Source organism: Lathamus discolor, chromosome 1, assembly GCF_037157495.1.
Source record: "Lathamus discolor isolate bLatDis1 chromosome 1, bLatDis1.hap1, whole genome shotgun sequence".
Taxonomy (NCBI): domain Eukaryota; kingdom Metazoa; phylum Chordata; class Aves; order Psittaciformes; family Psittacidae; genus Lathamus; species Lathamus discolor.
Genome location: NC_088884.1, coordinates 164,693,974 through 164,720,701, shown reverse-complemented (window position 1 = coordinate 164,720,701; position 26,728 = coordinate 164,693,974). Strand labels below are relative to the sequence as shown.

Here is a 26,728-nt window from a genome sequence, read left to right as displayed (position 1 = left end):
TAAACTAAACAACTGCAACCCTTTTGATCTTCCTTCCTTCCTTGGCCATGATTTCCAGTCCTCCAGTCTCTTTTGCAGCCCAACACCAGACTGCTTCCAACCAGTCTGTGTCCTTTCCAGCACTGCAGCCCACAGATTTGAGCTCAGAGGTCCCAACAGCACCAAGCTGGAAAGGGAGGCTGGATGCTTTGGCCATGCCCAGCATAACCAAGCTCACACGTTCCCTTTCCCATCACTTTTTGATGAGGCAAATGGATTCTCTGTGAGCATCAGCTCATCCCAGCTCTACCTGGGCACAGCATTACCCAGGGGCAGATGCACTCAGCTTTCCTTGGGTGCAGTTTTCCCAATGGGGTGGGGAAAGCAGCCTTAAAAAATATTTAGAAGGAAGCCAAGCAACTAAGGTGTGTCTCAAAGCCCAAGACATACTTTAGTCATCGGCTTATCTATCCGGGAACAGGGTCAGGGTGACTGCGGGGTTAAGGATGTCCCACGTCACATTCACCTGCTTTCTAGTAGTCCTTGGAGGGGGGAATCGTAAGAGATTGTCCACTAGATGACGAGGAAAACAAACATAAGTGCAATAAACCAAAAAACAAGGGAGAAAAGCCAAAAACCCAGGAAGAATTCAGTCCCCTCTGCAGCGAGGAACTTCCTCGGCGAAATTCCAGCATGCAAATCCCGCCCGCCCATCCCACCTCCCCGGCAGACAGGCAGATCCAAAGTGCCGTGTAAGCACGAGGGTTTTATGAGGAATGGCATGGGAAGAAGAGGAGCAGACGGCTCGGGCAGCCTCGGATGGAGACGGAGATTTCTCCCGTGCCAGTTGATACACGCGCTGCCGGGTCCCAGGTTTTGGTGGGTGGGAAGCATGGGAAGGGCCAGCTGCGCCCCACCAGTTGATAGAAAGATGAGGGCCTCCTGTCTTTGCTGTCAGGAATTAGGCCTTTCCAGTCAGGAATTAGGCCTTTCCCAGTGACAATATCAGCTGCCGCAGACGCGACCCTTCATCAGCAAAAATAGGCATCTTGGATAAAGAAAAATAATTAAGTGATGCTACTGTAAATTAATATGAATGGCTGCAATTAGAATTAATTACTATCACTGAGGTATTCACTGCTGCATGGTTGGTAACTGTCCAAGCTGTAAAGACTGGAGCTGCACTCATGTCTGAGCTGCAGAAGCACTGAGGTTACGTCTGCACCAACACAACGGACGTGCTTGGGATCATCCTCCAGCTCCGAGGCCATCTGGCCGAGGACAAGTCTTTGCCCATTGAATTGACCTCCCCAACTTGCCAAAACAGGGTGGCCACATCCAACCTGCCTATTGGGAAGGGTCTAGGGCCAGGCACACGCCTGAGCCATGCCTGGGAATTACTTGGGTGAGTGCTAATAATTTAACAGGGAGGATAATTGATGTCTGAACCTGGGAACTGTTTAATTTGCCGGGATAGACACAGCCTCAGGGCTTTCCATGCAGCCCTACCCCGGGAAAGCATCCCAGAGGCTTGAAAGCACTCGAGCAGGTGTGAAATGTTTTCCTGTGTTAGGCTGAAGGGATTGGTCTTAAGGTGAAGCCTGTGGTGGGGAAATCTTGCCCTGGTAACCCCAAAAGGCCAGTCCTGACGTATACTGTGCTCAGTGTCCAACACCAGGCTGGGTTTCACCCTCGTGCACTCCTTCCAGCACCTTGGGGCCAAACCCCAGAGAGATGCTATCTACCCCTGCATGCCACCACACGTGTGCAGGAGCCTGCAGACAAAGCTCACAAAGCTCTCCTGAAGTCAGGAAACACTGGAGCCAGGCAGGAAAGCTGCGACTTCACCCCTCCTGGGGTCTGGATGTTTGGGATCATCTCAGGATGGGCATTTTCTGCCTGCTGCAGTGAAGCTTTGGATGCCGAGATATCCAGAACACGATCCTGAAGGCAATGCGTAGCCCAGTCTGCCCTTGGGGATGAGTTGGCTTTGCATCCCTTCTGCCACTTTGACAGCAGAGTTCTCTTCTCCCAAGCAATGACGGAGAAGGGGGAGTTTTGTCTGAAACAGAAACTAATGCACAGTGTGTGGCTGAGCTGCTGGGTCCACTGGTGAGATGAAACACCTCAGGAGGGTGGGAAGTCAAACTTATGCAGAGCTGGATCCATTGCTTCCTTGGAAGCTGGTGGCTCCTGCAGAGGACAAAGAGCATCCCAGCCGTTGCTGCCCACATCACTTCTGCACACCAAGAGCTTGCTCCAAGCTGCATCACAGCTCTGGGGGACTTTTGACCAGGCCCTTAACAATAAAATATATGTTGTAGGTGTGCATCACCTGTCTGCACTCACCCCTGAACCTGGTAAGGCTCTCATCCTTCTGACAGTACATGCTACCTGTATGTAGCATGTACAGGTAGCATGAAGGCCAGCTGTGCTATGTGCTCCTACCTGTAAATCCCTGTTGAAATACCTCCTTCCACCCCCCATTTTGAGATGAACAACACATTCCCAGCTGCTTTAGCCATGAAGGGATCTGAACCCTTACACCAGGTATGAAGAGGCTTTAATCACAGAATCATAGAATAGTTCGGGTTGGAAAGGACCTCAAGATCATCCAGTTCCAACCCCCCTGCCATGGGCAGGGACACCTCACACTAAACCATCCCACACAAGGCTTCATCCAACCTGGCCTTGAACACTGCCAGGGATGGAGCACTCAGCCTCCCTGGACAACCCATTCCAGTGCCTCACCACCCTCACAGGAAAGAATTTCCTCCTTAATCTTCTCTCCAGCCCCATGCTGGGCATGTTTTGCAGCAAGACTCTAAACCAATCACACCAAGGAAGTTAATTCCCCAGCCAAGTTTTGCACCTCTCAAGCAATTGCCTTTCCATAGCAAGAAGACTCCTCGGAGCAGGATATCTCTCAGTGGGGCACAACAGACTGTGATGGGGCAGGGAGTATGGGGTTGAGTATCACAGACATACAGTGAATGCTTAGCCTAGAGCCTCAGGCTGTTGCCCCATGCTCTGTTCCACCTCCTGTCAATAGTCTGATGCAAACCCACCTTTTTCCAGCCACAGTGACTGCAGGCTACCTTCTATCCCATCCTCCAAGCAGATGGATATAGGTGGACCTATTGGATACAGGTGGACATATCCCAGTCTGTACCTAGGAAGAGGCACACATAAGAGCTGAAGGCATTTCACAGCACAAGCTGCGATGCTAAGGCCAGAAGCAGGTTCTTACCAGATGAACTACAGATTTCTACCTCCAGTAGCCACATTCCAACACAAGTCAGCCCAGATGCACGCTGCCAGAAGCTGCTGCAGGCTTTTCACATAGTTTTCTGCCTTCTCATGAGCCATGGAGCTGAGCGCAGGAAAGGGCCCAGTGGAGATAAAGTTTCAGTCATATCAGGTATGACTGAAAGCCTGAGGAGCATCAGTCGGGGTCTTCCTCTTTCCAGCCCACTGTTGTGTGCCTAATAACCACCAACAGCAAACTCAGACAATAACTACTGGGTTCCCACTGATCTCTCCCTTATAAAGCAAATCTCACTGCCTCAAAAAGACCCAAAGCTGTGCTGCAATGAGCAGGAGAAGCTTCAGGTGGCGTTGGGGATGCCGAGGGAGGAGCATTCACTGGTGGAGCCAATTGCCCATCCTCAGGTGGGCAGTATCAAGGACATTCAGCTGAAGGACACTTTACCACATTCTAGGGATCTTTTCTGATCTGAATCATGATGCTGTGGAGGAGTGGATGAGCCTAAGGCAGGGAAATTGGGAAGACCTGTCCAAACATGACAGCTTAGAAGCTGCTTCCCATCTTTCCTTGGTTAGAATCACAGAATCATAGGATAGTTAGGGTTGGAAAGGACCTCAAGATCATCCAGTTCCAACCCCCCTGCCATGGGCAGGGACACCTCACACTAAACCATCCCACACAAGGCTTCATCCAACCTGGCCTTGAACACTGCCAGGGATGGAGCACTCACAACCTCCCTGGGCAACCCATTCCAGTGCCTCAGCACCCTCACAGGAAAGAATTTCCTCCTTAGATCCGATCTAAACTTCCCCTGTTTCAGTTTGAACCCGTTACCCCTTGTCCTGTCACTACAGTCCCTGACGAAGAGTCCCTCCCCAGCATCCCTATAGGCCCCCTTCAGGTACTGGAAGGCTGCTCTGAGGTCCCCACGCAGCCTTCTCTTCTCCAGGCTGAACAGCCCCAACTTCCTCAGCCTGTCTTCATACGGGAGGTGCTCCAGCCCCTGATCATCCTCGTGGCCTCCTCTGGACTTGTTCCAGCAGTTCCATGTCCTTTTTATGTTGAGGACACCAGAACTGCACACAATGCTCCAGGTGAGGTCTCACCAGAGCAGAGCAGAGGGGCAGGATCACCTCCTTCGCCCTGCTGGTCACGCTCCTTTGGATGCAGCCCAGGATCCGGTTGGTTTCTGGGCTGCGAGCGCACACTGCAGCCGGCTCATGTTCATTTTCTCATCGACCAGCACCCCCAAGTCCTTCTCTGCAGGGCCGCTCTGAATCTCTTCTCTGCCCAACCTGTAGCTGTGCCTGGGATTGCTCCGACCCAGGTGTAGGACCTTGCACTTGTCGTGGTTGAACTTGATAAGGTTGGCATCAGCCCACCCCACAAGCATGTCAAGGTCCCTCTGGATGACATCCCTTCCCTCCAGCGTATCAACCGGACCACACAGCTTGGTGTCATCGGCAAACTTGCTGAGGGCACACTCAATCCCACTGTCCATGTCAGCGATGAAGATGTTAAACAAGACCGGTCCCAACACCGATCCCTGAGGGACACCACTCGTTACTGGTCTCCAGCTGGACATTGAGCCATTGGATAGATAAGAACAGAAACATACTTCGAGATCCAGTCATCCACCAGGCTCTGTCCTGGAAAACCCATGGCTTTGGCTTGTGAAGAGGCTGGTGAGGCAGAGTGAAAGCTCAGTGCCAAAAACCTGGAGATGAGAAGAGCCAAGTGCTGCCTTCAGTTGGGGCATTTGCACCTCATGGTGGAGAACATGACCAGAGATGCAAATGATAGTGGTGGGATGGGGCTGTAAAGCACCCCTTGTACTCCACACAGCCCTGGGGCCATCACAGCTTCAGCCTTAAAAGGAGAGAGTAGTGAAAAAGATGCAAGTTCAGTTTTCTTCCAGGTCTACACGTGACCTGTTCCCTACTGTCAGTGGCTGGCTGGCCCTGCTGGGATGGTTTTGTTATTAGGGCTGTGGATGGAAGAGAAACAGGATCATGGAATCACAGCCTGGTTTGTGTTGGAAGGGACCTTAAAGCTCCTCCAGCTCCAACCCCTGCCACGGGCAGGGACCCCTTCCACTGGAGCAGCTTGCTCCAAGCCCCTGTGTCCAACCTGGCCTTGAGCACTGCCAGGGATGGGGCAGCCACAGCTTCTCTGGGCACCCTGTGCCAGCGCCTCAGCACCCTCACAGGGAACAGCTTCTGCCTTATCTCCAATCTGAACTTCCCCTGTTCCAGTTTGAATCCATCACCCCTTGTCCTATCGCTACATTCCCTAATGAACAGCTCCTCTCCAGCATCCTTGTAGCCCCCTTCAGACACTGGAAGCTGCTCTGAGGTCTCCACGCAGCTTCTCTTCTCCAGGCTGAACAGCCCCGATGTTCTCAGCCTTCCTTAGATGGGTGTTCCTTGCACTGGATCAACAAGTGCCTGGGGCCACCAGGGAAGACGAAAGCAGGTCCTGCCACTTCACTGAGGACCGTAAGCGAGGAGCGTGTGTCTCTGCCCCCCCCAAAGAGCCAGCAGACATCTGCAGTGGGCCGGCTAATGAATACAAACGACTGCCCCGTGCCCCGCCGGGGGGTCTTTAACACTTCACACGTCTTGGTGACGTTGAGTAATCATCTCCCCAAGCCTGCTCAGGCAGCCCCTCCATCCCACGGTGAGCGGCACGGAGATGAATGACTGCCGAGGAGACGCGGCATCGCAACCATTTGTCATCCGCAGCGTTGCTTAACCTTTCGTGAGCAAATCAGATTTCCCTGCCAGCATCCCGGGCTCCGTACCTGCATTAAGTATTGCTGGGTCAGGGAGGGGCAGCCGTGATTTATGCCTTCTCCCTGCTAATCGGATTCTGGGGCAGGCAGATATTGATGGGCGCCTGCCTTTGATCCATGGCTCTCGTGAGCCTTCATTCAATTACTGCCCCACAGAATGCAATTAGCAGGGCTGTGAAGCCACGTGGGCCTCATAATCATGGCGCAGAGTGAAGATGGAGGGGCTGTCACCAGAAGGAATGCCAGCCCGGTCCCACCTGGGGATCAGATGCACTGAGGTGTGTTGGGACAAAACACTGAGGAAGCATCAAGGAGAAGAGTCCTCTTTACCCCAAGCAGTCCTATCTTGCTTCTTCCCCATCAAACAGCATCACCACAATGCTCCCACAACCCTAGCTGCCATCTGGCTTGACCATCACGTATTAGAACAGGCTTCCCAGCAAAGTGGTGGAGTCACTGTCCCTGGAAGCGTTCACAAACCATGGAGACGACGCCCTCAGTGCCATGGGTTAGTGGTGGCCTTGGCAGCGCTGGGGAATGGTTGGACTTGATGATCTTAAAGGTCTTTTCCAACCTATTTGATTCTATGTTTCTACGATTGTGACTGCTCTGCCGCCGTGTTACTCCATGCATGACCCAGCTTCACATCCCAAATCCGATTGCTCCACCTCTCGTGTCTTCCTGCTCGCATTTCTTCCCTTGTACGTAATGCTCTGTGCTCATTCTTCTTGGATTCCATCCAGTCTTCTTGCCAGGGGAGGTGCAATCCCTTCCCTAGATGCTTCATCTCCCTCACCCTCCCTTATCGTGGGTCGTGCTATCTCTGGGCTATCTGTTCCTCTCCCTTCTCATATTTGTTTATCTGCTCTAACAACCCCTGTGCTTCCTGGGCATGTGATGACAGATGTCTCTATCAGCTTTCTTCCTCCACTTTTGCTTTAAACTCTTCAGTCCTACAAACTTTGGTGGTCCTTCTGGTCCACTGTCCATCTGCCTACTTGTTCCCTGCTCTCAGGGGTCGGAAGAAGTTCCTTGAAGATGGCCATAACCTCTCATCTATCTCACACAATCTCCTCTATCCTGCCAGATCTGCTTTGGACCCACAGCAGAAGAAACCCTCCACACTGCAACCGCATCACCATTGATGGCATCATGGTGGTGTCAACTGGGAAGAACTGAACAGCATGATGAGCAGAGTGAAGGCAGGAGGGTGAGAGCTGTTAGAGCAATGTGCAGGGTCATGCACCAAGCAAAGAGGCCTTAAAATGGCCAGCAAGAAGAAAGACCTGAATGAGACGGTCATGACCTACTAAAAGCAATTCTGTCTTAGCACTGAAAGAGCGTGTTCAGTATCCAGTGAGACATTTCCAGGTGAGACAGTGAAGCATTAATGCCCATGTATGTGTTAGTCTTGGTAGCTACTTGTCCCCCCTGTTGACAGAAGGGCTTAGATGGAACCATGGATGGGAACATGGATGGGAAATGGCAACCAGAAAATAGATGGGGACAGGGAGTCTTTAGACTCCTAAGCAGGGAAAACCCCAGCTGATTCCTCTCTACACGTATCAAAAGAGACAACATCAAGGAGGGTGAAAGAGCTAATGAAGCTGAACAAGAGCTGATGCAAAAGCAAGTGCAAACTGGTCTCAAACAAACACTGGTGGGATATGGGACATGGGACAGAGACTTTTAGGTATCTGAGAAGGGGGATGCTGGAATGGCTTCCAAATAGGCATCCAGGAGCAAATTCCTCACTGGTTCAAAGAGGGGTTTAAACATGACTGATACCAGCTTAACACCATAGGACCTAATGGACTCAACCCAATACCTCCAACAAGCAGACTCCAGGCAGAGGCTTCAAGATCTGATGTGAGCCCACTTCGAGCAGTCTTCCCCTTCTCGTCTGCAGGGACCTACATCTGACCTAAGTCAACCTCTGCAGCCAGTGAAGAGAAGGGAATGTCTGGGCCGTCATTATCTGGTGTTCAACCCATTGTGGGTTTGGTTGGGAAGGTTTTGGCTCTCCTGCAGTCTCCTGCCTGCAGCCACCACCCAGACTCAGGGTTCAGCCATCACCCAGCAAGGTTTTCTTTCTTCTTGCATTTACTGTAGCTGTTTCCCAAGGAGTTGAATCCCAAACCCACAAGCAACCACAAGCAGGGAGGGTTTTTTCCTCCTTATTTTCTTCGAGGCAGGCCAGACAAATACTTTTCAACAGATATTCCTGAGCATTTATTTCCTCCTGTCTCTGTCCCTTCTTGCCTTCACCTTGATTTACCTCTTAACCTCCTTCCTTGATGAGATTGGCTGAGGTTGCAGGAAAGTGAAGCTGTCAGATAAGCCTGTCTCCAGCCCATGGGATTTTCCTCCTTAAGGAAGTCAGCTTCAGCAGCCCCAGGAATGGAGCTGCCATGGGACACAATAAGGGCTTGGGACTGGAAGATGCCTGCATCAAGCTGTGGGCTTGCTGTCTCGTCATACACGTACAGGATGGTGATCAGTCCGCATGGTCAGCACCCTCAGTACAGATCTGCATGGTGTCACCCTAGAAAGGAGTCACAGAGTAGGAACTGAGTGGTGAGAAACTGTTGGACCAGTCCTAGTAGTGACACTGTCAACCAGGATGAACATAAGCCCACAGTGTCCTTACAAGCACATCAAACCATGCTCTGGGGACTGTGTTCAGCTTGGACGGTAAGAAGGTCATCACTGAGAGAGCGATACAGCCCTGAGACAGGCCATGGGGAGGTGGGGGATGTCCATCCTTGGAGGCTTTGCAAGACTTGGTCACATAAAGCCACAGCCACCTTGATCTAGTGCTAGGAATGGTCCCACTTTGAGCAGGAGACTAGCCTAGAGACCTCCAGAGGTCCTGTCCCACAGGAGAGGGCTGGAGCATCATCAGGTCCAAGCATGTTAAGGTCCTGCAGACCCCACAGGTCAATACCGATGGCAACAACCCAACCAGACTTGCCATTGGCCTCCATCCCATCTGTGCAGGGAATACAAGGCAACAAAACACCGCATGGAGGGGTCAGATCCCAGTGCAGAAACAGCGCCCTGCAGAAGACATGAAAATGACAAACTGTTTGCAAGATGAGAAAACAAGGCATGGACAACCAACAGGAGCAACCCAAGAGCTGAGGGCAAGCTCCCTGCACCTACCCAGGGACACGGCATCGGGCCAGGGTGTGAGCAGGGATGTGGGGCTGCATCTCACCCCTTTGGCTGCACTGTCCCAGCTTGCTCTTCTTCAGAGATGCCTGGGCATGTCTGTGGGGAGCATTGGCATAGAGACAGCCGAGGGGTTCTGAGGTGCCACTCTGCTGTGGTGAGGTTTTGCCCTGCTTTGTGCACTGATTTACATGCAGGCAGAGCCCTGCCACGCTATAGCACTTGGTTTTGTGTGTGTCATCACTGAGCACTGCAGTATCCCATGAGGATGCTGCACATAAGGACATGGAGCTGTTGGAGAGAGACCAGAGGAGGCCACGGGGATGCTGCGAGGGCTGGAGCAGCTCTGCTCTGGAGCCAGGCTGAGAGAGCTGGGCTGGGGCAGCCTGGACAAGAGAAGGCCCCTGAAGGGGAGACCTGAGAGCAGCTCCAGTGCCTAAAGGGGCTGCAGGGAACATGGAGAGGGGCTTGGGACAAGGGCCTGTAGGGACAGGCCAAGGGGAATGGCTTGAACCTGCCCGAGGGGAGACTGAGCTGAGCTCTTAGGCAGAAGCTCTTCCCTGGGAGGGTGCTGAGGCGCCGGCACAGGGTGCCCAGAGAAGCTGTGGCTGCCCCATCCCTGGCAGTGCTCAAGGCCAGGTTGGACACAGGGGCTTGGAGCAAGCTGCTCCAGTGGAAGGGGTCCCTGCCCACGGCAGGGGTTGGAGCTGGAGGAGCTTTAAGGTCCTTTGCAACCCAAACCACTCTGTGATTCTACGATCCCACACCCATGCCCCAAAACATACCTGTGCCTGCAGCCCACTGATCCACTGGCTGGCTGGTCTGAGGAGATTTCTGCCCACCATCTCCCACCAGAGCCCTGTGGTGCTGGACCACATCTCAGCCCCACGGGTGCTGCAGGGCATCTCTGGCTCTCCTGCCCGGGGATGCGCATACTTCGTAGCACAGTGCTAAGCCCGGAGCATCCTGTCTGCTCTTAGCACAACTTGGCACTCAAAACACACCACAACAAGGGAACAAGGCTAATGTGAAAGTCCTTATCCCAAGCACTTTGCCCAGAGCTGCCCTGTGCATTTTTGGGGTCCCACCAGGACCTGCTGTCAGAAGAGATGGCACTTTGCCTTCTATTCATGATTGCTATTACCAGATAGCACCCACGGATATTCTGAGGTGGACAGATGACATTGGGGAGGTTCCCATCCTCCTTTTATCCTTTTCTGCTCTGTGTGCATGTGCAAAGACCCTTGGCAGAGGTTTAGTTAGAAACAAGCACCAGGGAGCACTTTTCCTCCCCACTGCACTGAATTAACAAGCAGGATACCCTGTCCCTGAATGTGATGCAAACCAAAAGGGATAAATAGCTTCAAAAAGGGGTTTAGAGTAATTCATGGAATACAATCCATCCACGATCCTTTTTCACAGCTGCTGCTTTCCAGGAGGGAGTCCCCCAGCCCAGGAACATTCCCTAAATCCTTCACTCCTACACATGGAGCCACATCATCTCCCTGATCCCTTCCACCAAACCTCCCCATCACCCTTATCAAGAGGCCAGGACCCCCAAGTTCTCCCCCATCCTGGTGTGCTCAGCATTGCCCAGCCCCATGGAGGTGCCCCAGCGCTGTGCCTGTGCTTAGAATAAGACACCCAAGTGAGCCAACTTTCAATTAGCAGATGTCATATTGATTTTATATCATTTTAATATCCCAATGAATGTGCCACGTGGTACCAAGTTATATACTGTACCAAGACATACGCATCTTACAGAAACCAAAGCCTACTGCACGTTCAGTGCCAGGGCTGGGAGGTATCTGAGGAATCCAATATCCTAACACAGTTTAGGGCCAGAGAACAAAACAAAACAACATGCTAACAGAACCATCGGGTTGCAAAGGATGATAAACACCGTGAAAGAGAATAAGGAATGGAAGCAGGGAGAAAGACTTCCCATAGAAAGCTAATGCAGCCCCCTCTTTGCCTTGATTTACTCCTAATACCTCTGTGCTGCCCTCCAAAGCCTTAATTTCTACTTGGGATTACTCTCCCCATCTACAAACCTCAATGTAATCAATGAGAGCAGGGCAGCTGCTTCTTCAACTCCAGCCTTGGGTTTAACCACGCTTGTTGATGGCAGAAACCAAGTAAAACAGTCACCAAATAAGGCAAAACTTGGCTTTAGATCGCCAAGGGCAATGCAACACGGGGTAGGAGCCATTCCAGTGCCTCACCACCCTCACAGAATCACAGAATCACAGAATCCCAAGGGTTGGAAGGGACCTCAAAAGATCATCTAGTCCAACCCCCCTGCAAGAGCAGGGTAACCTACAGTACATCACACAGGAACTTGTCCAGGCGGGCCTTGAATATCTCCAGTGTAGGAGACTCCACAACCCCCCTGGGCAGCCTGTTCCAGTGCTCTGTCACTCTTACAGTAAAGAAGTTCTTCCTGATGTTAACGTGGAACTTCCTATGTTCCAGTTTACACCCATTGCCCCTTGTCCTATCACTGGATATCACTGAAAAAAGCCTAGCTCCATCATCCTGACACCTACCCTTTACATATTTGTAAACACTGATGAGGTCACCCCTCAGTCTCCTCTTCTCCAAGCTAAAGAGACCCAGCTCCCTCAGCCTCTCCTCATAAGGGAGATGTTCCACTCCCTTAATCATCTTTGTGGCTCTGCGCTGGACTCCTTCAAGCAATTCCCTGTCCTTCTTGAACAGAGGGGCCCAGAACTGGACGCAATATTCCAGATGCGGCCTCACCAAGGCTGAGTAGAGGGGGAGGAGAACCTCTCTTGACCTACTAACCACTCCCCTTCTAATGCACCCTAAGATGCCATTTGCCTTCTTGGCCACAAGAGCACATTGCTGGCTCATGGTCATCCTCCTATCCACCAGGACCCCCAGGTCCCTTTCCCCTTCACTACTTTCCAGCAGGTCAACCCCCAACCTGTACTGGTACATGGGGTTGTTCTTCCCCAGATGCAAGACTCTACACTTGCCCTTGTTAAATTTCATCAAGTTTCTCCCCGCCCAACTCTCCAGCCTGTCCAGGTCTCACAGGAAAGAATTTCCTCCTTAGATCCAATCTAAACTTCCCCTGGTTAAGTTCGAACCCGTTACCCCTTGTCCTGTCACTACAGTGACAACTTTGCTGGTTGTGCCACAAAGGTGCTGAATTTTCTCTTTTATGGGGTTTAGGATGTTTTTCTGGCAGGGTGAAGGCAAAAGCAGCGATGCACATAGACACAGGCACTTATTTAAACAGTTATATGCTGTATTGTTTAATAGAAGTTACAATAGGATAAATGTACAGTCAAAATCAACATGCTAATTTCTAACGCAATTTAACCTGTAAACCATGCAGTCCATGTTTTCATCAGTCCATCTCTTTTCTTTCTTCTTTTATTCAGTAGCTCTGCTAGTGAGTTTTAAGGAAAAAAAAAAATGTTCCCTTTAAAGTTAAACCTAATTTACTAAACTTTCCCCTTATTGTGCAACGACTTGTGCAAAAAAAGCTGTTTTCACCACATTAGTTTACAAAATCACGCCCTTTTCCCCCCAGAAAAAAAACCAAATGAGAAAAGGCAACACAAGCAGCCAGTGGAGTGGGAGGGATGGGGATGGGGGTGTTCTCGTGTCAAAGTGAAACCAGAGGGATGCGCCAAGGCAGAACGCAACTCGGTGCAAACTGGGTTGCAGGAGCCCAACCCTGAGCTGCCTGTTTGGGTTTTGGGGTGATGCTCCCCAACCGGAGGAGCTGCGGGTGGGATGGATGCTTGCTCTGGTTAAAGCTCCCTCAGCAAGAGAGGGGCTTGAGGCCAGAGCAGGAGCTTTGGAGTGAAGTTAACGAACCATTCCCCAGGTCAGTGCTGAGCTCCCCCCTCTCCATCCAGTGTTTTCAGGGTGAATCCCACCCAGAGCACTGTATTTGGGTTGCTCCCCTCCAACACACGCAGTTGACAGCAGAGATGGGCCCATCTTGAAGTCATTTGCAATGAGATTTATTTGTGAGCCATGCTCCCATTGAGCTTCCCATCAGCATGATCGACACGGGTCGTGCTGGTGGGGACACACATGGGCTCTGTGGGCACCATGGAGCCACAGGAAATGAGGCAGAGACCCCAGCAGCCCCACAGCATCCAGCTGGGACATGGGTTTGATGCTTCCAAACCACTTGATGGTCCAAAAAAGCACCAAACCCAACCCAGAATGAAAGGGAAAAGCCAAAAGGAGGTGTGGTGGAGAGGTAGGAAGCAACCAAGGGCAAAGATTTCTCTGCCTGGGGTTTGAACACTGGTTTGAAGGGATGCTGCAGGGACACCTACCACGAACCTCCCTCACCTGCCACTTCTCACCATCACTACTTTGGGACTGGGTAATTCATTTTACCCTAAAACCAGCTTCAATGCAGGAGGTGCCAACAGCAGCCGATGCCACTGGCGTGGCTGTGGCTCCATCTCTGCCTCCCAGCATCTTGCAACCAGTTTGGGGCCAGCGTGCAAACACCAACGCCTTCTGCCCAAACGTCCCTTTCTCATAGCAGCACAAAAGCAGCCAATTTAGAAGGAAAGAAAAACCAAACCAGCCCCTCGAACAAAGCATCAGCCAGTTTCTCCCTCCCTATCCCCATCAGAGCCTGGAGCCGCGGTTGGACGTAGAACAAAGTGCAAAATTGCCAAGAGCATCTGACTTGAACTCCAGCCCTAGGAATAAAAATGACATGAAACGAAATAAAATAAACCCCAGAAAATATCTCCTCCTCTCTCTCTCACACGCTGGTGTCTAACAGAGGCCATTCCCCTCGTGGACATGTCCGGTTTGGGCTGCACATTAGCACTTTAGAGACCTTCTGTAAGATTATTCCCAACCCCTGAAGACTTATAAAGAAGATAAGATGTGCAGATACTCCTCAGGAAGCCAAAACTGGTCTTTTTGTGTTATTTCCTTCTTTTTTCCACACTGATGCTGAGCTATGTTTGCTGGGTCGGGAATAAGGTCGGGGAGAAACTGATCTTTTCTACAGCCACTGCATACAAAAACCCTAAGGAAGGTTCAAAGTACATACAGGAGGTGTTAATAGCAGCATTATTGGGTTTGGGGGCTGGAAATCTTCAATCATAGCAGCGGGTTCTGCCTCTGTTTCTTACCCCCCTTACAAATTTATAGCAACAACCTTCCCCTCATAAGCAATACCATCCGTATCGGAGGATACCCATCATTAGTAAGAGATTTAGAGGGGATTTGAACCGTCTTCCAGGGCTTTTGAAGCAATCTGTTTAAAAGATTAATTTTATTTTGAAGGGATGGAACTGCATCTCTCAGAACAAAAAGTTAATTAGGACCAGAGCACCAAAATGCCATTTTTCATCCCAGGCTGTGACTTGCGGTTAGGCGCTTGACCTCCCGAAATCAGAAACTCGCTGAATCTCTCCCTTGGCCGAGTTTGACTTTCCCAGCAGCAAGTCCTGAGCGCCAGAAGCCGGTTTGCAGGATCCCAATCCGGGCCTCTCCAAGCAGAGCTGAAAGGAAATCCACCCCCATCAGGCATGGCAATGCTGGGTCGTGCCTCTTTCAACTCAAGCTTGGTGGAGATGGGACAGGGAGCCCAGATGTGGGATGGGGAAGGCTCAGTGATGTCTGCAGCATCTGAAAAAAGGTCTTGCCCCGAGACTTGGCTGCTTTGGGGCTTTTATGCTTTGGGGTTTTGTGCATTACCTAATACCATTACCTATTGCATTACCTTGTGCAATGCAATATAGGGGTCAACCTTTGGGAGGGAAAAAATGGAGCTTCAAGGCAGTGGCAGCACAAAGCCCCCTCGCTGTGTTTCAGGGACCAGAGGTGATGCTTGCCCTCCTCTCTTCATCCCACACCTAATACAGAGGAGAGAAAAACCACCCAGGCTGCAAAGCCCTGCCTCAACTGTCAGCAAAGGCAGCAGCTGACAAAAGTGATTCAAACCTGTGTTTGAAAGTCCATCCTCCCACTAATAACACCTGGGAATGCCAGAGTGCCTTATCTGTCATGCTGATGCTCAGTGATGCCAGCATCCATAGCAGCTTGATTCTGAAGGATTTTAAAGTGCTTGTTACTGTTTAATGGCCCTTAACTGAAGTGCCCTGTGGGTTGAAGCTTCCACTGGTACTGTCACCATCGGGTAGCTGGGATTTTGGTTTGGTCTCCATCCTGGTGCTTGAACCAGCCGATTCCATCTGCTTTTGCACCTCCTTCACACGCTTGTCCCCATGTCTCTCCATGGTGGCACCGTGGGATGGGGAGGAGGAACAGAAGTGCCCCATGGTCCTGCAGCTTGTGGGACAAGTCTTGACTGAAGGGCTGAGAGCTCTCCTATTGCTGCCACGACCATAAGAACCTGTCTGCTTCTTTCCCCCAGCAATTTGGCAAGGAAGAGCTCCCTTTTCCATCGGAGTCTGAAAAGCCAGGCAATATTTCCTTCTTGGTTGTGTGGAATTTGGGATGCCAAGCTTGAGCTGGGATGCTCTGGGACTCACAGGTCAAGCCCACAGGCTGGTTCATGCTCTGGTCCAGCATTTTGGAGAGCAGGAAAGAGGTTGCCAGCAGGGAATGGGCTGAGTTCATTTCACTTGTTCCCCTGAAAGCCTTTGCTGGGCCATATGTAGATGTGTCTATGAAGATGATTCCATTTCTGGCCACACTAAGACCAACTTTCAGCTGCTTCTTTTTTCCTCCATCCTTCTTACATGTACTTCAAAGAGGTGTTAAGAAGAAAGTAAAGTCTGATCACCCCCTAAAAACAAGGAAACATGAGGCCAGGTTTGGTTCTTCCTTCTTACTAATGAAAATAACCCCTTGCTCCTCGTGGCTGGAGACTTCTGGGACACGATAACAGCTCCAGAAGGTCATTGCTGACAATGTTCCCATTTACTTCCAGGGTTAAGTAACACGTACCCTTATCAAAAAGAAAACAACAAAAAGGTATTGCTGAGGAACAAGGAGAGAAGATAAAGCACCATCCCCGCTGTGCATCCAGAACTGGAGTGTTGGACCTGCTCCCCAGGTAAGAAACACACAGCAAAAGCTGCATGTGGTCAGCAAGGGACTGAATGCACCAAGGAGTGCTGCTGCCCTCTCCAAATGCCATACAGGGATGTTTGAACAACTTCTGCCCCTCCATAGCTTCAGGACTATGTGCTGAGGGAGGGGAAGGAGAAGGAACCTTGTTCCACAGGTCAGCAAAGCAAAACCCTCCACTTCCAGAAAGGTTTGAGGGCTGAGCACCCACTGCCTTCAAATAAGGGTAGGAAACAGGCACAGCTCACACCCGGCTGAAGCAGCACTTGCAGGGCTGTGACATCCACCAGGAAGAATTAGTTCCCTTTAACATCATTTGGGAGGTGGGAAAACCGGCTCGGGATAAGCTTTCACCTGCAGTAATTAGAGTCAAAAGGGTAATGAGAAGATAAGGGCTAAAGTCCCCTCTCTCTGTAACCTGAACCCTGGGATTAAAGTCCTGTTGCTAACGATACCATCCTCCTCAAAGGCTGTCTTGATTTGAGTGGAGGACATTTGGGCACCTTCAGAGCAGAGAGGGATTTTGTCCATAGGCACTTCTGAGCTGGGGAGAAGTGAGTGATGCTGCTCCATGGGGTATCTCCTGCTGCATCTCTGCTTTGGGGACTTCCAAGAGGTTCCTGCTTGGTGACCTGGCCAACTGGTGAGTTTCCAGGACTGCTCCTCGCATGGCAGCAGCATGGAAAAGAGGTGCAGAGAGGCGAAAAAATCCCTGAATGGAGTGCCCTGGACATGGGGAGAGCCCCATCTGCCTTTGCACCGTCCCTCCTGACCATCACTCCTTTCCTGCAGCCCGAATGTGCTGCATGTGAGCAGCACCAGACCAGTGCTACAGGACACTCTGCCAGATTACCTTCTGGCTCTCCCTTTCCAAACCTGATGAAGGAGGCAGATCTCAAAGCCTTTCTACATTCAGTGCAGGTCTCAAAGACACTGGCAAGTCCTAGAGGTGGAGCTCAGGGGGTGGCTACACTTATTACAGAGAGCAGCTCCAGCGATCCGTAGCATAAGGTGGAAACCAGCCCTTGGAGGAAAAAAAAAGAGGAAAAAAGTTGGGAAATCAGTTTGCCTCTTCCCCTAAACCCAATACACAAGCTGGCAACACACGCTAATGGGTGACCCTCTTTCTAAACGTGCTCCTTTTACCGGAGCCCATGAGGAGAACCTGAAACCACGACTCCTCCCTATATTTCTTGTTTTCGTTTGTTCTGCAACTGAATAAGTTAACAAAAGGAAGTCAGAATGGTTCTTTCAATTTGGCTTCTATAAAAAAAAGGGAAAACAGTCTGGGTGTGAACTTGTTTCTCAGGCTTCAGGATTTACCATCACTTTATAAACCCCTGAAAATAGGAGTTTATAACAGGAGACTCCTGACACCACCTCCACGAGCAGTGCTGCCTGTCTGCCCCGGGATTGTTTAACAAGGAGCATTTTGTCACCAAGGGTGGGTTTCATCAATACTATACAGGTGAATAAAAAAATACATATATTCTCTTTGAACAAGAATCCCAAGTCCAGGCATGTGGAAGGCTGCGGTGCAGGGACCGGCGTGGGCAGGAGGTCCCCAGGTCCCTCACGAGTGATGGCTGTTGATGAGGCTGCGGAGCTGCTTGGCCACGGTGTCGATCAGCTTCTGCTTGTCCCTCTCGTTTTTCCGAAACTGGGCAAAAACGTTGTTTTTTCTGCTCGTGTCCTTCATCCTGCGCAGAGCAGAAACAGGTTATGGCACAGGAAGAGCTGCTCAACATCGCACCCAAGCCCCACGAAGGAATTCCATGTGCAGTGCCCACAGAGCACTGACAGACAGAGGAGGTGGCTGCATCTACAGGCTCTACCCCAACTTTTCTCATGTATTCATATAAACATGGGCATACCAAGCCATGTGCAGGCTTTGTATTTATGCTTTAAACCCCACAAATCCCTATCAATGTCACCATTGGGTCTACCTCTAATGCTAAAATTCATGAGACCCTAAAGCCTCTTGTCCTCCCCTTCCGAAGAGTCTTCCACAGAATCATGGAATCAACCAGGTTGGAAAAGACCGTTAAGATCAAGTCCAACCATTAATCCATCACTCCCAAGGCCATCACTGACCCATGGCACTGAGGCCTCATCTCCACGGGGTGAACACTTGCAGGGCCGGTGCGTGCAGCCCTGCCCTGGGCAGCCTGTTCCAATGCCTGAGCACCCTCTGGGGCAGGAATGGTTCCTCAGCTCCATCTAAACCTGCCCTGGGGCAGCTTGAGGCCGGTTCCTCTTGTCCAATCCCTTGTTCCTTGGGAGCAGAGCCCAGCCCCTCCTGGCTCCATCCTCCTGGCAGGCACTTGTAGGGAGCCATCAGGTCCCCCCTGAGCCTTCTCTTCTCCATCTGAACCCCCCAGGTCCCTCAGCCGTTCCCCATCACACTTGGGCTCCAGGCCCTGCACCAGCTCCATTCCCTTCTCTGGCCCCGCTCCAGCCCCTCCATGTCTCACTCGTATTTTTCTTTGCTAGATCCCCACGTCACATTCTGAAATGGTAAATTATAACATTGGAATATTATGGGAAATTAAAAAATCAGCATTGGATCCACAGCATTAAGGCTTCTTATTTGACATGATGCATTGCATGCGGCCAGGAGATGTAGGTTTTGGGGCAGCTGGAAAGGTTTGGAGTTGTGAACTGAAAATATTATACTGTGTTACAAAATACAATTTATTTTAAAGGAAGGGATCCAGCACAGGTTTCCTCAATTTAAAAATCTTCTTGAGATTTATATTTTTTAGATTACATTTCATAGAATCATAGAATCACAGAATGGTTTGGGTTGGAAGAGACCTTAAAGCTCATCCACTTCCAACCCCTGCCATGGGCAGGGACCCCTTCCACTGGAGCAGCTTGCTCCAAGCCCCTGTGTCCAACCTGGCCTTGAGCACTGCCAGGGATGGGACATTTAATACGAGAATCAGCGCCCTGCTCTCCACAAGGCTTCCAAAAAGCCAGAGAGAAGAAGAGCAGGTGGTAGGATGGGACCTGAAGATGAAGCTGGTGCAGCTCCATCTCCATCTGCCATGCAAAGCTGGGGGTTCATGCATGCTTGTGTTCACAGATGCATATCTGGGGGGACAGGTCTCAGTGCACGCTCCAAGCATGAGCTTTATGAGGACAGGGCATGTGCTGGGAAGGGAAATCACCCCACAGTGGTCAATCCTTCAACAGTTGAAGGTATCAGGCTCCTAATATCCAACCTGCTGGTTCCCAGCCGGCACCGCTCTTGTATAATACCCTAATTTGTAAATGATTTTCTTGGTAAATCAGATCTGGCAGAAGCTGATGGCTTTGGACGAGTCATGTCAGCCCGAGTTTTCAGCTTTGGGGATCTAAATGAAGCATTAAAGTGACTGGGACACGGTGCTGATAGTCCTGGGAAGTTGGCACTTCATCAAACCAGGGGGTTTTTCAGTTAACGGAGCAAAAGCAAACCTCTTGAAACTTATTTAACCAATTTAAACAAAAAAACAAATTAAGTTTTTTCATGCTTCAATCTTCATAAAAAAGGGCCAAAGGGAATCTGAAATGTTCCCAAAAACATCCAGCTTGGAACTGGAATCAAGGATAACAACTTTATCCGAAAGCCTAATTTGCTAATGTTGTAAGTGCCCAAAGACACAGGATTACAACCAAGCTGCCTTCCCAACAGTAACAAGATAGCTTGGAGCACTTTTATTCACCAAAGTAAGTATTATTTTCTTAATTTCTCTATTTTTTTAAGCAACACAGGTTTCCAGCTGCTCCTCTGCAAGAACCAGGGAGTGATGCTCCGATGGAAAGCAGCGTCTTTGAGTCTCACAGGATACAAGTGATCCAGTATCCTCAATTTTGGACATAACCATCCTCCCGTGGGACACCTTGGGCAGCGCTGTACAGCTCCAGCGGGTCTCAAATCACTTTACCAGGAGGGCTGAGAGCTCTGTTTCTACTCCACAGCCTACACGGGGACATCAGAGGTGCTGAGAGTAAACTTGTACCTTCAGAAACCTCCACCCAGTGCTGTACCCATCACTGCCCGCTGCAGCTACCCCCAGGTAACGCATGGGGAATTCACAGCAGAGCATCCTCTGCCGTAAGAGCCCTTTCTCTCATCCTGGGCATCCTCGGAGCCGTCTCTGATCCCATGGGATCTGTTCAGGTCCATGAAATGTTTTTGAAGCAACATGTGTTGTATGTAAGAAAACCTTTTTTGAATTATTAGAAAGGATCTGCATGGATAAAGCTGCTGGATCAGGATGAAAAAGCATTATGGTTGGAGCACTGATCCTGTAACAAACTCAAATAGATGGGTCTGTTAAAGTGGGGATGAGTGTCTGCCTGGGAGGGACAGGAGCTGCTGGTATCTCCAGATAGCGCATGAACGTAGAGGCACTAAGCTATTAAGTATTATTAATGAATTAAGTCGCCTTCAGGACACACAATCCTGCAGAACCTGGGTTGTGCTATGCCAGGGACCTGGCAGCATTGGGAGCTGCTGCATCCCTGTGGAAAGCTGAGCTTGCAGATCTGCTTGAGGAGACCACACCGGTTCTGGTCCTGCCATCACAACCCTGCAGATGACACGGAGCCAGTGCAATGTGGTTGGTGTTAAAGGTTTTCAGAAACACCAGCCTATCTCTTTTCCAGCATTTAGCTATAGGAAGCACCTGGTCCTGAATCAAGTGGTGCATCCAGACACCGAGACTACCAGGTTTGAAAGAGGGTGGCAATGCTTTCGAGCAGCTCTTTGGAGAATCGAGACTTGAATTTCTTTAAGTGTGTCCCTGCAGTGCCCTGGAACAACCAAGCCTGGGTTTGTAACGTGGTCTGTATGCATTAGCGCAAGGATTAACAGGAAGGGAAAACGAGTGAGCTCAGTGCTGTCCCCACCCCTGTCGATGAACACCCCCTTCAATAAAGCCAAGCTTTGTTTAAATTAATCTATAAGGGAAAAAAAGCAATGGCGTAAAAGCTCCTCTTTTAGCTCTAATTAGTGCATTTGAGACGATAAAGTTACCGGTGAGAACCGTTTCAAAGACAGCTTGCATTTAGACCATTTAGTGCTCCATTTAAATCAAACAATAAAGTCACTGCAAGGTGAGGGTAAAAGCCCAAGCAAGCAGCATACTTACACTCGTGATATCCTATGGGAGATGTGTGATTAGGAAAAGAGATAATGACGAAAACAGGTTACAAAATGAACCAGTGGATCAGCATTTCACATCGCCTTGTGGGCAAAGCTTGGCTGCTATGGAGAGGGATGGGGAGGGCTCAGGAGTGGACGTGCCTGAAGCTATGGCTGGGTCAGTGCACAGTGTCTGGGGTGCTGGAGCTGGTGGATGATGCACAGAAGACTCCCCAACGGGCCTGAAGCCCAGGCAGGGAGAGGGCAGAGCATGCAGGCGATGATGCTGATGCCACGCCACAAGGATGCAGGAGATGCAAGTGCTAACCTGGTGGGTAACTCTGGGAAGCAAATGGGACACCTTCAAATGAGATCTCTTTTGGGGAGAAGGCTAGCGAACTAAGTTGGGGTTTGTGGCTTTTTAACACCAATGCATGGGTGCTGTATGCTTGAATAATACCTGGGAAAAACAGCCAGGAGCAGGGAGCTGCCCTCCTCCTGTCCTAGTGCCATCCCACAGACTGCCACAGATCCCACCTCACTGCCTGCTTCCCACTCCCTGGCTCTTCTAACTGCTTCATGTCCAAGTCCTCTCATTTTTTATAGCTCCTTATGTTACCATTTTATGGATAGCTCTGAGTATATCTCAAGCTTTTGCATTATGGATGTTGAGTTGTGAATATGTTGTGAATAACACAGGATATTACACAACACATAAATACATATATAAAACCAACGTTATGATGTATAAAAGTGCTTTACACACAGCAACTACTGAAGTTTAGTCCCTGTGTACCACAGTGATAGTATTTGGATGTTATGAGTTGCTGTGAAATTACTTATTCACCTCTGCAAGAGAGGAGGTGGCTCAGTTATGTGGATCATAACTGCTACAGATGCACCTCCAAAGCCTGGAAGCACTCCAAGGGCAGCTGCTGCTCCCAATGACAGCCTGAAAGTCTACCAAAGAATGGGTTATCTCGGCTACACACTACCAGGTGAGTGGTGACACCTCTCTCCCACCTGCTAGAGGGGTCACAGGTGAAGAAATCATAGTCATGGAATGGTTTGGGATGGAAAGGACCTTAAATCCCATCCAGCTCCAACCACCGCCATGGGCAGGGACCCCTTCCACTGGAGCAGCTTGCTCCAAGCCCCTGTGTCCAACCTGGCCTTGAGCACTGCCAGGGATGGGGCAGCCACAGCTTCTCTGGGCACCCTGTGCCAGCGCCTCAGCACCCTCACAGGGAAGAGCTTCTGCCTAAGAGCTCAGCTCAGTCTCCCCTCGGGCAGGTTCAAGCCATTCCCCTTGGCCTGGCCCTACAGGCCCTTGTCCCAAGCCCCTCTCCAGGTTTCCTGCAGCCCCTTCAGGCACTGGAGCTGCCCTAAGGTTTCTCTGGAGCCTTCTCTTCTCCAGGCTGAACAATCCTGGAACAAATCCTACTCTTTGGGTCTGCAGCGAACTCATGGACTTTCCCTCCTTGCTGCTGGCTCACAGGAGTGGCACAAGCCACCTCACAGAAAGTCAACGCATTTCAGTACAAACCCTGGAATTCTGGTTAGTGGGATAAAACAGCATGTTTCTATTTGAGCTCCTGCTGTCCACCCAGAGGTGAAATCTTTGCTCCCTGCAGCACCACGATGGAATGCGCTGCTAAAATCCACATCGCTCAAAGCAAGATGGGGCTAAGATTATCCCAGTTATCCAGACCCGCACTCACTTTTCCAGTAGGACAAGGGCTGTCGTTGGGTTCACACGAAGATACTTGCATGTGGGTTGCCCGTAGTCAGCCAAATACGTCGACCAGTCCCACTGGATGAACAGATCTAAGAGCTGGAGCAGAAAAAACACACAGATAGAAGATTTATAAAGCTGGTCAAAGAACAGATGGTTGATCTGAAAGCTGACCCCGGACAGGATGAATTAACCACGACAAATGGGTTTTAGTCTTTATTAATTCATTTAATACTATTCTGCTAATATCTAATTACATATTCATATTCAATCATTATTTATTACTATTTAATGTTAATTTATGTACGGCTGTATTAATTTAGCTATAGTGCACTCCTGCTACTTTATCTCTATTTTGGGGGTGAACTATCAGTACAGAGGATGGGAGGACCAAGATACCCCAAGGAGATGGGTGGCAAAGACATCCTGATGCTCTGAGCTACAGCAGGATGGCAATTTGGGGGTTAAAGTCACTGCAAACTTCTAAACGGCCTCCAGCACCATTTGAACCATGCCACAAGGATTTCTCAACAGGCTTGGTCCACTTCAACAGCTTTAAAGTGCTTTGTAAGGGATGATGAGAGCTCCCTAGGGAGGTTTGGGACCCATTCAGGAGCTCAGTGGTTTATTGGGTGAACACAGCTACCAGAGACCAGGAATCCCAGGTGGTTTCCAGACGTTTGTAAGAGAAACCACCAGCCCCTGGCAGTAGGGGAAGGATTAATTCAGCCCTCCATCACAGCCCTTGCTCCACACCTAAAGTCTTTCACCTCCACAAAGGACACCCTGAGTGCCCCATCACTCTCAGCTGATCCAGTTGAGGGATGAACAAGCTACAGCCCAGGTTTCCTATACGCCCTTCTCCACCCCACCTTTTGCATCTTTGTTTTCCTTAAAACCCAAACAGGAGCTCTCATGATCTAGTTGAGTATGTCCCCGCTCACTGCAGGGGGTTGGATTAAACGGCTTTGAAGGTCCCTTCCAACCCAAACTATTCTATGATTCTATATCTTTCCCACATGAGGATCTCCTCACCCCTAAGAGGACTTGCCTCTCCATTGCCCCTGAGAGCACAGCTGAAGATGCATGGGATGCAGCCTTCTTCTCCATCATCTAAAACAGGTTAATTAAGAGCGGCTGCATTCCCCCCCTTCTCCAACCTTCTGCCTTGGACAGCTGCTGTGACCACTCTATTGCAGGACAGGCTGCCAAGCATGTGGACATCTTCATCGCTCCCAGCACCCACCACTGAAGCCCGGAGAAGGACCATCCCGCGGCCAAGCGGGGACCATAGAGGGCTCATTGTACCCGCGTCTCCATGGTTTTCCTGGAAGCTCCAGCACTGTTTAACAACACATCCTGCCCCGCCAAGAAGGGGATTTAGCTCCTCCAAGACCCCAAGGTACAAAACAAAAATGTGCAACAAGATTCTTTTTGACTATGTAGGTCAGGGCAAAGAAAAGAAGCTGTCAGGAACAATCCCATGGGCTGGCGGGGGGGACGGATTAGCCGGGACCTAAGAGGGCTTTTCCAGCCTGCGGTCCCGAGAGGCTTTGTATGGCGGGTCCATTGTGTTAACTACAAACCCGAGCTGAACATCATTGGCGGGAGGTTTTTCCAATGGGCACCTTCAAGAGACAACCTTAAATATGATTTCACAGGCTCTTTTCAGACAGCACAGCGGGGCCCAGACTCTTCTATCGGGCTTTGCTGGCTGCTGGGGCAAGTTGCATGGTTGAACAGGCTAAAGCGGATCCCCCCCAACGCACTAAAGTCCTTTTGCTGGTGGCCCTGGAGGGATGAACGTGCCTCTAGCAACCCATAAACAAAGCAGCACGAGTTACTGCACAGAAAGTGCATGGCTGGGCCATGGAGGGGCCAGGTAGCCATTCATAGGGAGTAGAAATAAAGCCCCAGGAATAAGGGACAAAGGAAGAAGCGAATGAAAAGGGGAAGATTAGAAGTAGGTTAGAAGGAGATGGAATTAAAAGCATGGGGAGGTGTCACAAAGGAGGCTGAGGGGGACAGCATTGGCTTGGGGAAGGCTCAGCAGATGGATAAGGAAAGGGCCTAGAGAAACCTCCCATGAATGTCTTTCAGAAACAGCGTGGCTAATGCAGCGTGGGGAGACGTTTAAGAACGTGGATGAACAGCTCAGCCCTTGCTCTCCAGCTTGGGAGCCTGAGCCAATGCTTGCCATTCCCAACAGGGCAAGGTGAAAAGTAAATGGTCCTTAGGCCAACAGCCATCCCCATCCCACAGCTTTCCTACAGCTGAGCTCCAGTTCGGTTCAGCTCAGCCAGGTTGAAGCAATGCAGCTCTTCTGCAGAAGGGAATGTACAAGGCCAGGCTGCACAGGGCTTGGAGCAAGCTGCTCCAGTGGAAGGGGTCCCTGCCCGTGGCACGGGCTGGGACTGGAAGAGCTTTAAAGTCCCTCCCAACACAAACCAGTCTGGGATTCTATGATTTTACTCTCATCCATCAAGCCATTCACGTAGCTCCAGCTGCATTCCCAGCTGCAACAGGGCAATAACCACATCTGAGAGAAACCCAGTGATATGGGGGTGTTGGTCAAGAGCCAGCTGAACATGAGCAGCTTGTGCCCAGGCAGTCAAGAAGCCCCCAGCATCGTGGTCACTATCAGCACCGGTGCGGCAGCAGGGCCAGGGCAGGGATTGTGCCCCTGCACTGGGCACTGGTGAGGCCGCACCTCGAGTCCTGTGCTCAGCTCTGGGCCCCTCACTGCAAGAGAGACATTGAGGGGCTGGAGCGGGGCCAGAGAAGGGAATGGAGCTGGTGCAGGGCCTGGAGCCCAAGTGTGATGGGGAACGGCTGAGGGACCTGGGGGGTTCAGATGGAGAAGAGAAGGCTCAGGGGGGACCTGATGGCTCCCTACAAGTGCCTGCCAGGAGGATGGAGCCAGGAGGGGCTGGGCTCTGCTCCCAAGGAACAAGGGATGGGACAAGAGGAACCGGCCTCAAGCTGCCCCAGGGCAGGTTTAGATGGAGCTGAGGAACAATTCCTGCCCCAGAGGGTGCTCAGGCATTGGAACAGGCTGCCCAGGGCAGGGCTGCAGTCACCGTCCCTGAAGGTATTTAAAAGACGTGTAGATGTGGCCCCTAGTGACATGGTTTAGTGGTGGCCTTGGCAGTGCTGGATCAACAGCTGGGCTCGATGACCTCAAAGGTCTTTTCCAACCTAAATGATCTCGTGATTCTAAATAAGCCCCATCCTAAATGTGCTCCCAACCTGGGCTGGACCTTCCCCAGTCACTGGGAGACCCAGACTCCCCCCGGCCAGCTCACGACAGTGATGGATAGCCTGTGTATTTTACAACTGCTTGCTCACATCCATCTTGCTGGCGAGGCAGGTCTGAGGATAGCCGGGGCCAGCACCTTTGCCCCTGGCTGCCGTGTGGCACAGGGCATCGCCGGCGCTCCCAGGGCTCTGCCGCAGGTCATGTACCATAGGAGAAGAGGTCTTGCAAGGAGGAAGCCCGATGGCTCAGAGCAAGCTGTCTCGAAGCGATTTATCTGTCACATAAATGTGGTTTTATTGGTTTTACTGTTTAAACTTTTCACCTCTGCT

At 50.7% G+C, this 26,728-nt stretch overlaps 1 protein-coding gene and 1 long non-coding RNA gene across 4 annotated transcripts in view; both read right to left on the bottom strand.

Moving 5' to 3' along the window:
* Nucleotides 1–683: 683 nt before the first annotated feature.
* LOC136005220 (uncharacterized) lies at nucleotides 684–3,499 on the bottom strand. The gene is made up of 3 exons (XR_010608720.1): nucleotides 3,230–3,499; nucleotides 3,048–3,151; nucleotides 684–2,172 (listed from the first exon to the last, which is right to left on the bottom strand). It is a non-coding gene; the product is annotated as an uncharacterized LOC136005220 (long non-coding RNA).
* Nucleotides 3,500–12,471: 8,972 nt separating this feature from the next.
* Nucleotides 12,472–26,728, bottom strand: part of EXOC6B (exocyst complex component 6B) — a 307,872-nt gene continuing 293,615 nt past the window's right edge. For all 3 annotated transcript variants that reach the window (XM_065662494.1, XM_065662503.1, XM_065662509.1), the window contains 2 exons: nucleotides 23,127–23,239; nucleotides 12,472–17,971 (listed from right to left, as the gene is read on the bottom strand). In XM_065662494.1, coding sequence (XP_065518566.1) covers nucleotides 17,845–17,971; nucleotides 23,127–23,239 — 240 coding nt within the window. In that variant the 3' untranslated portion in view covers nucleotides 12,472–17,844. The remainder of the gene's footprint in view (nucleotides 17,972–23,126; nucleotides 23,240–26,728) is intronic.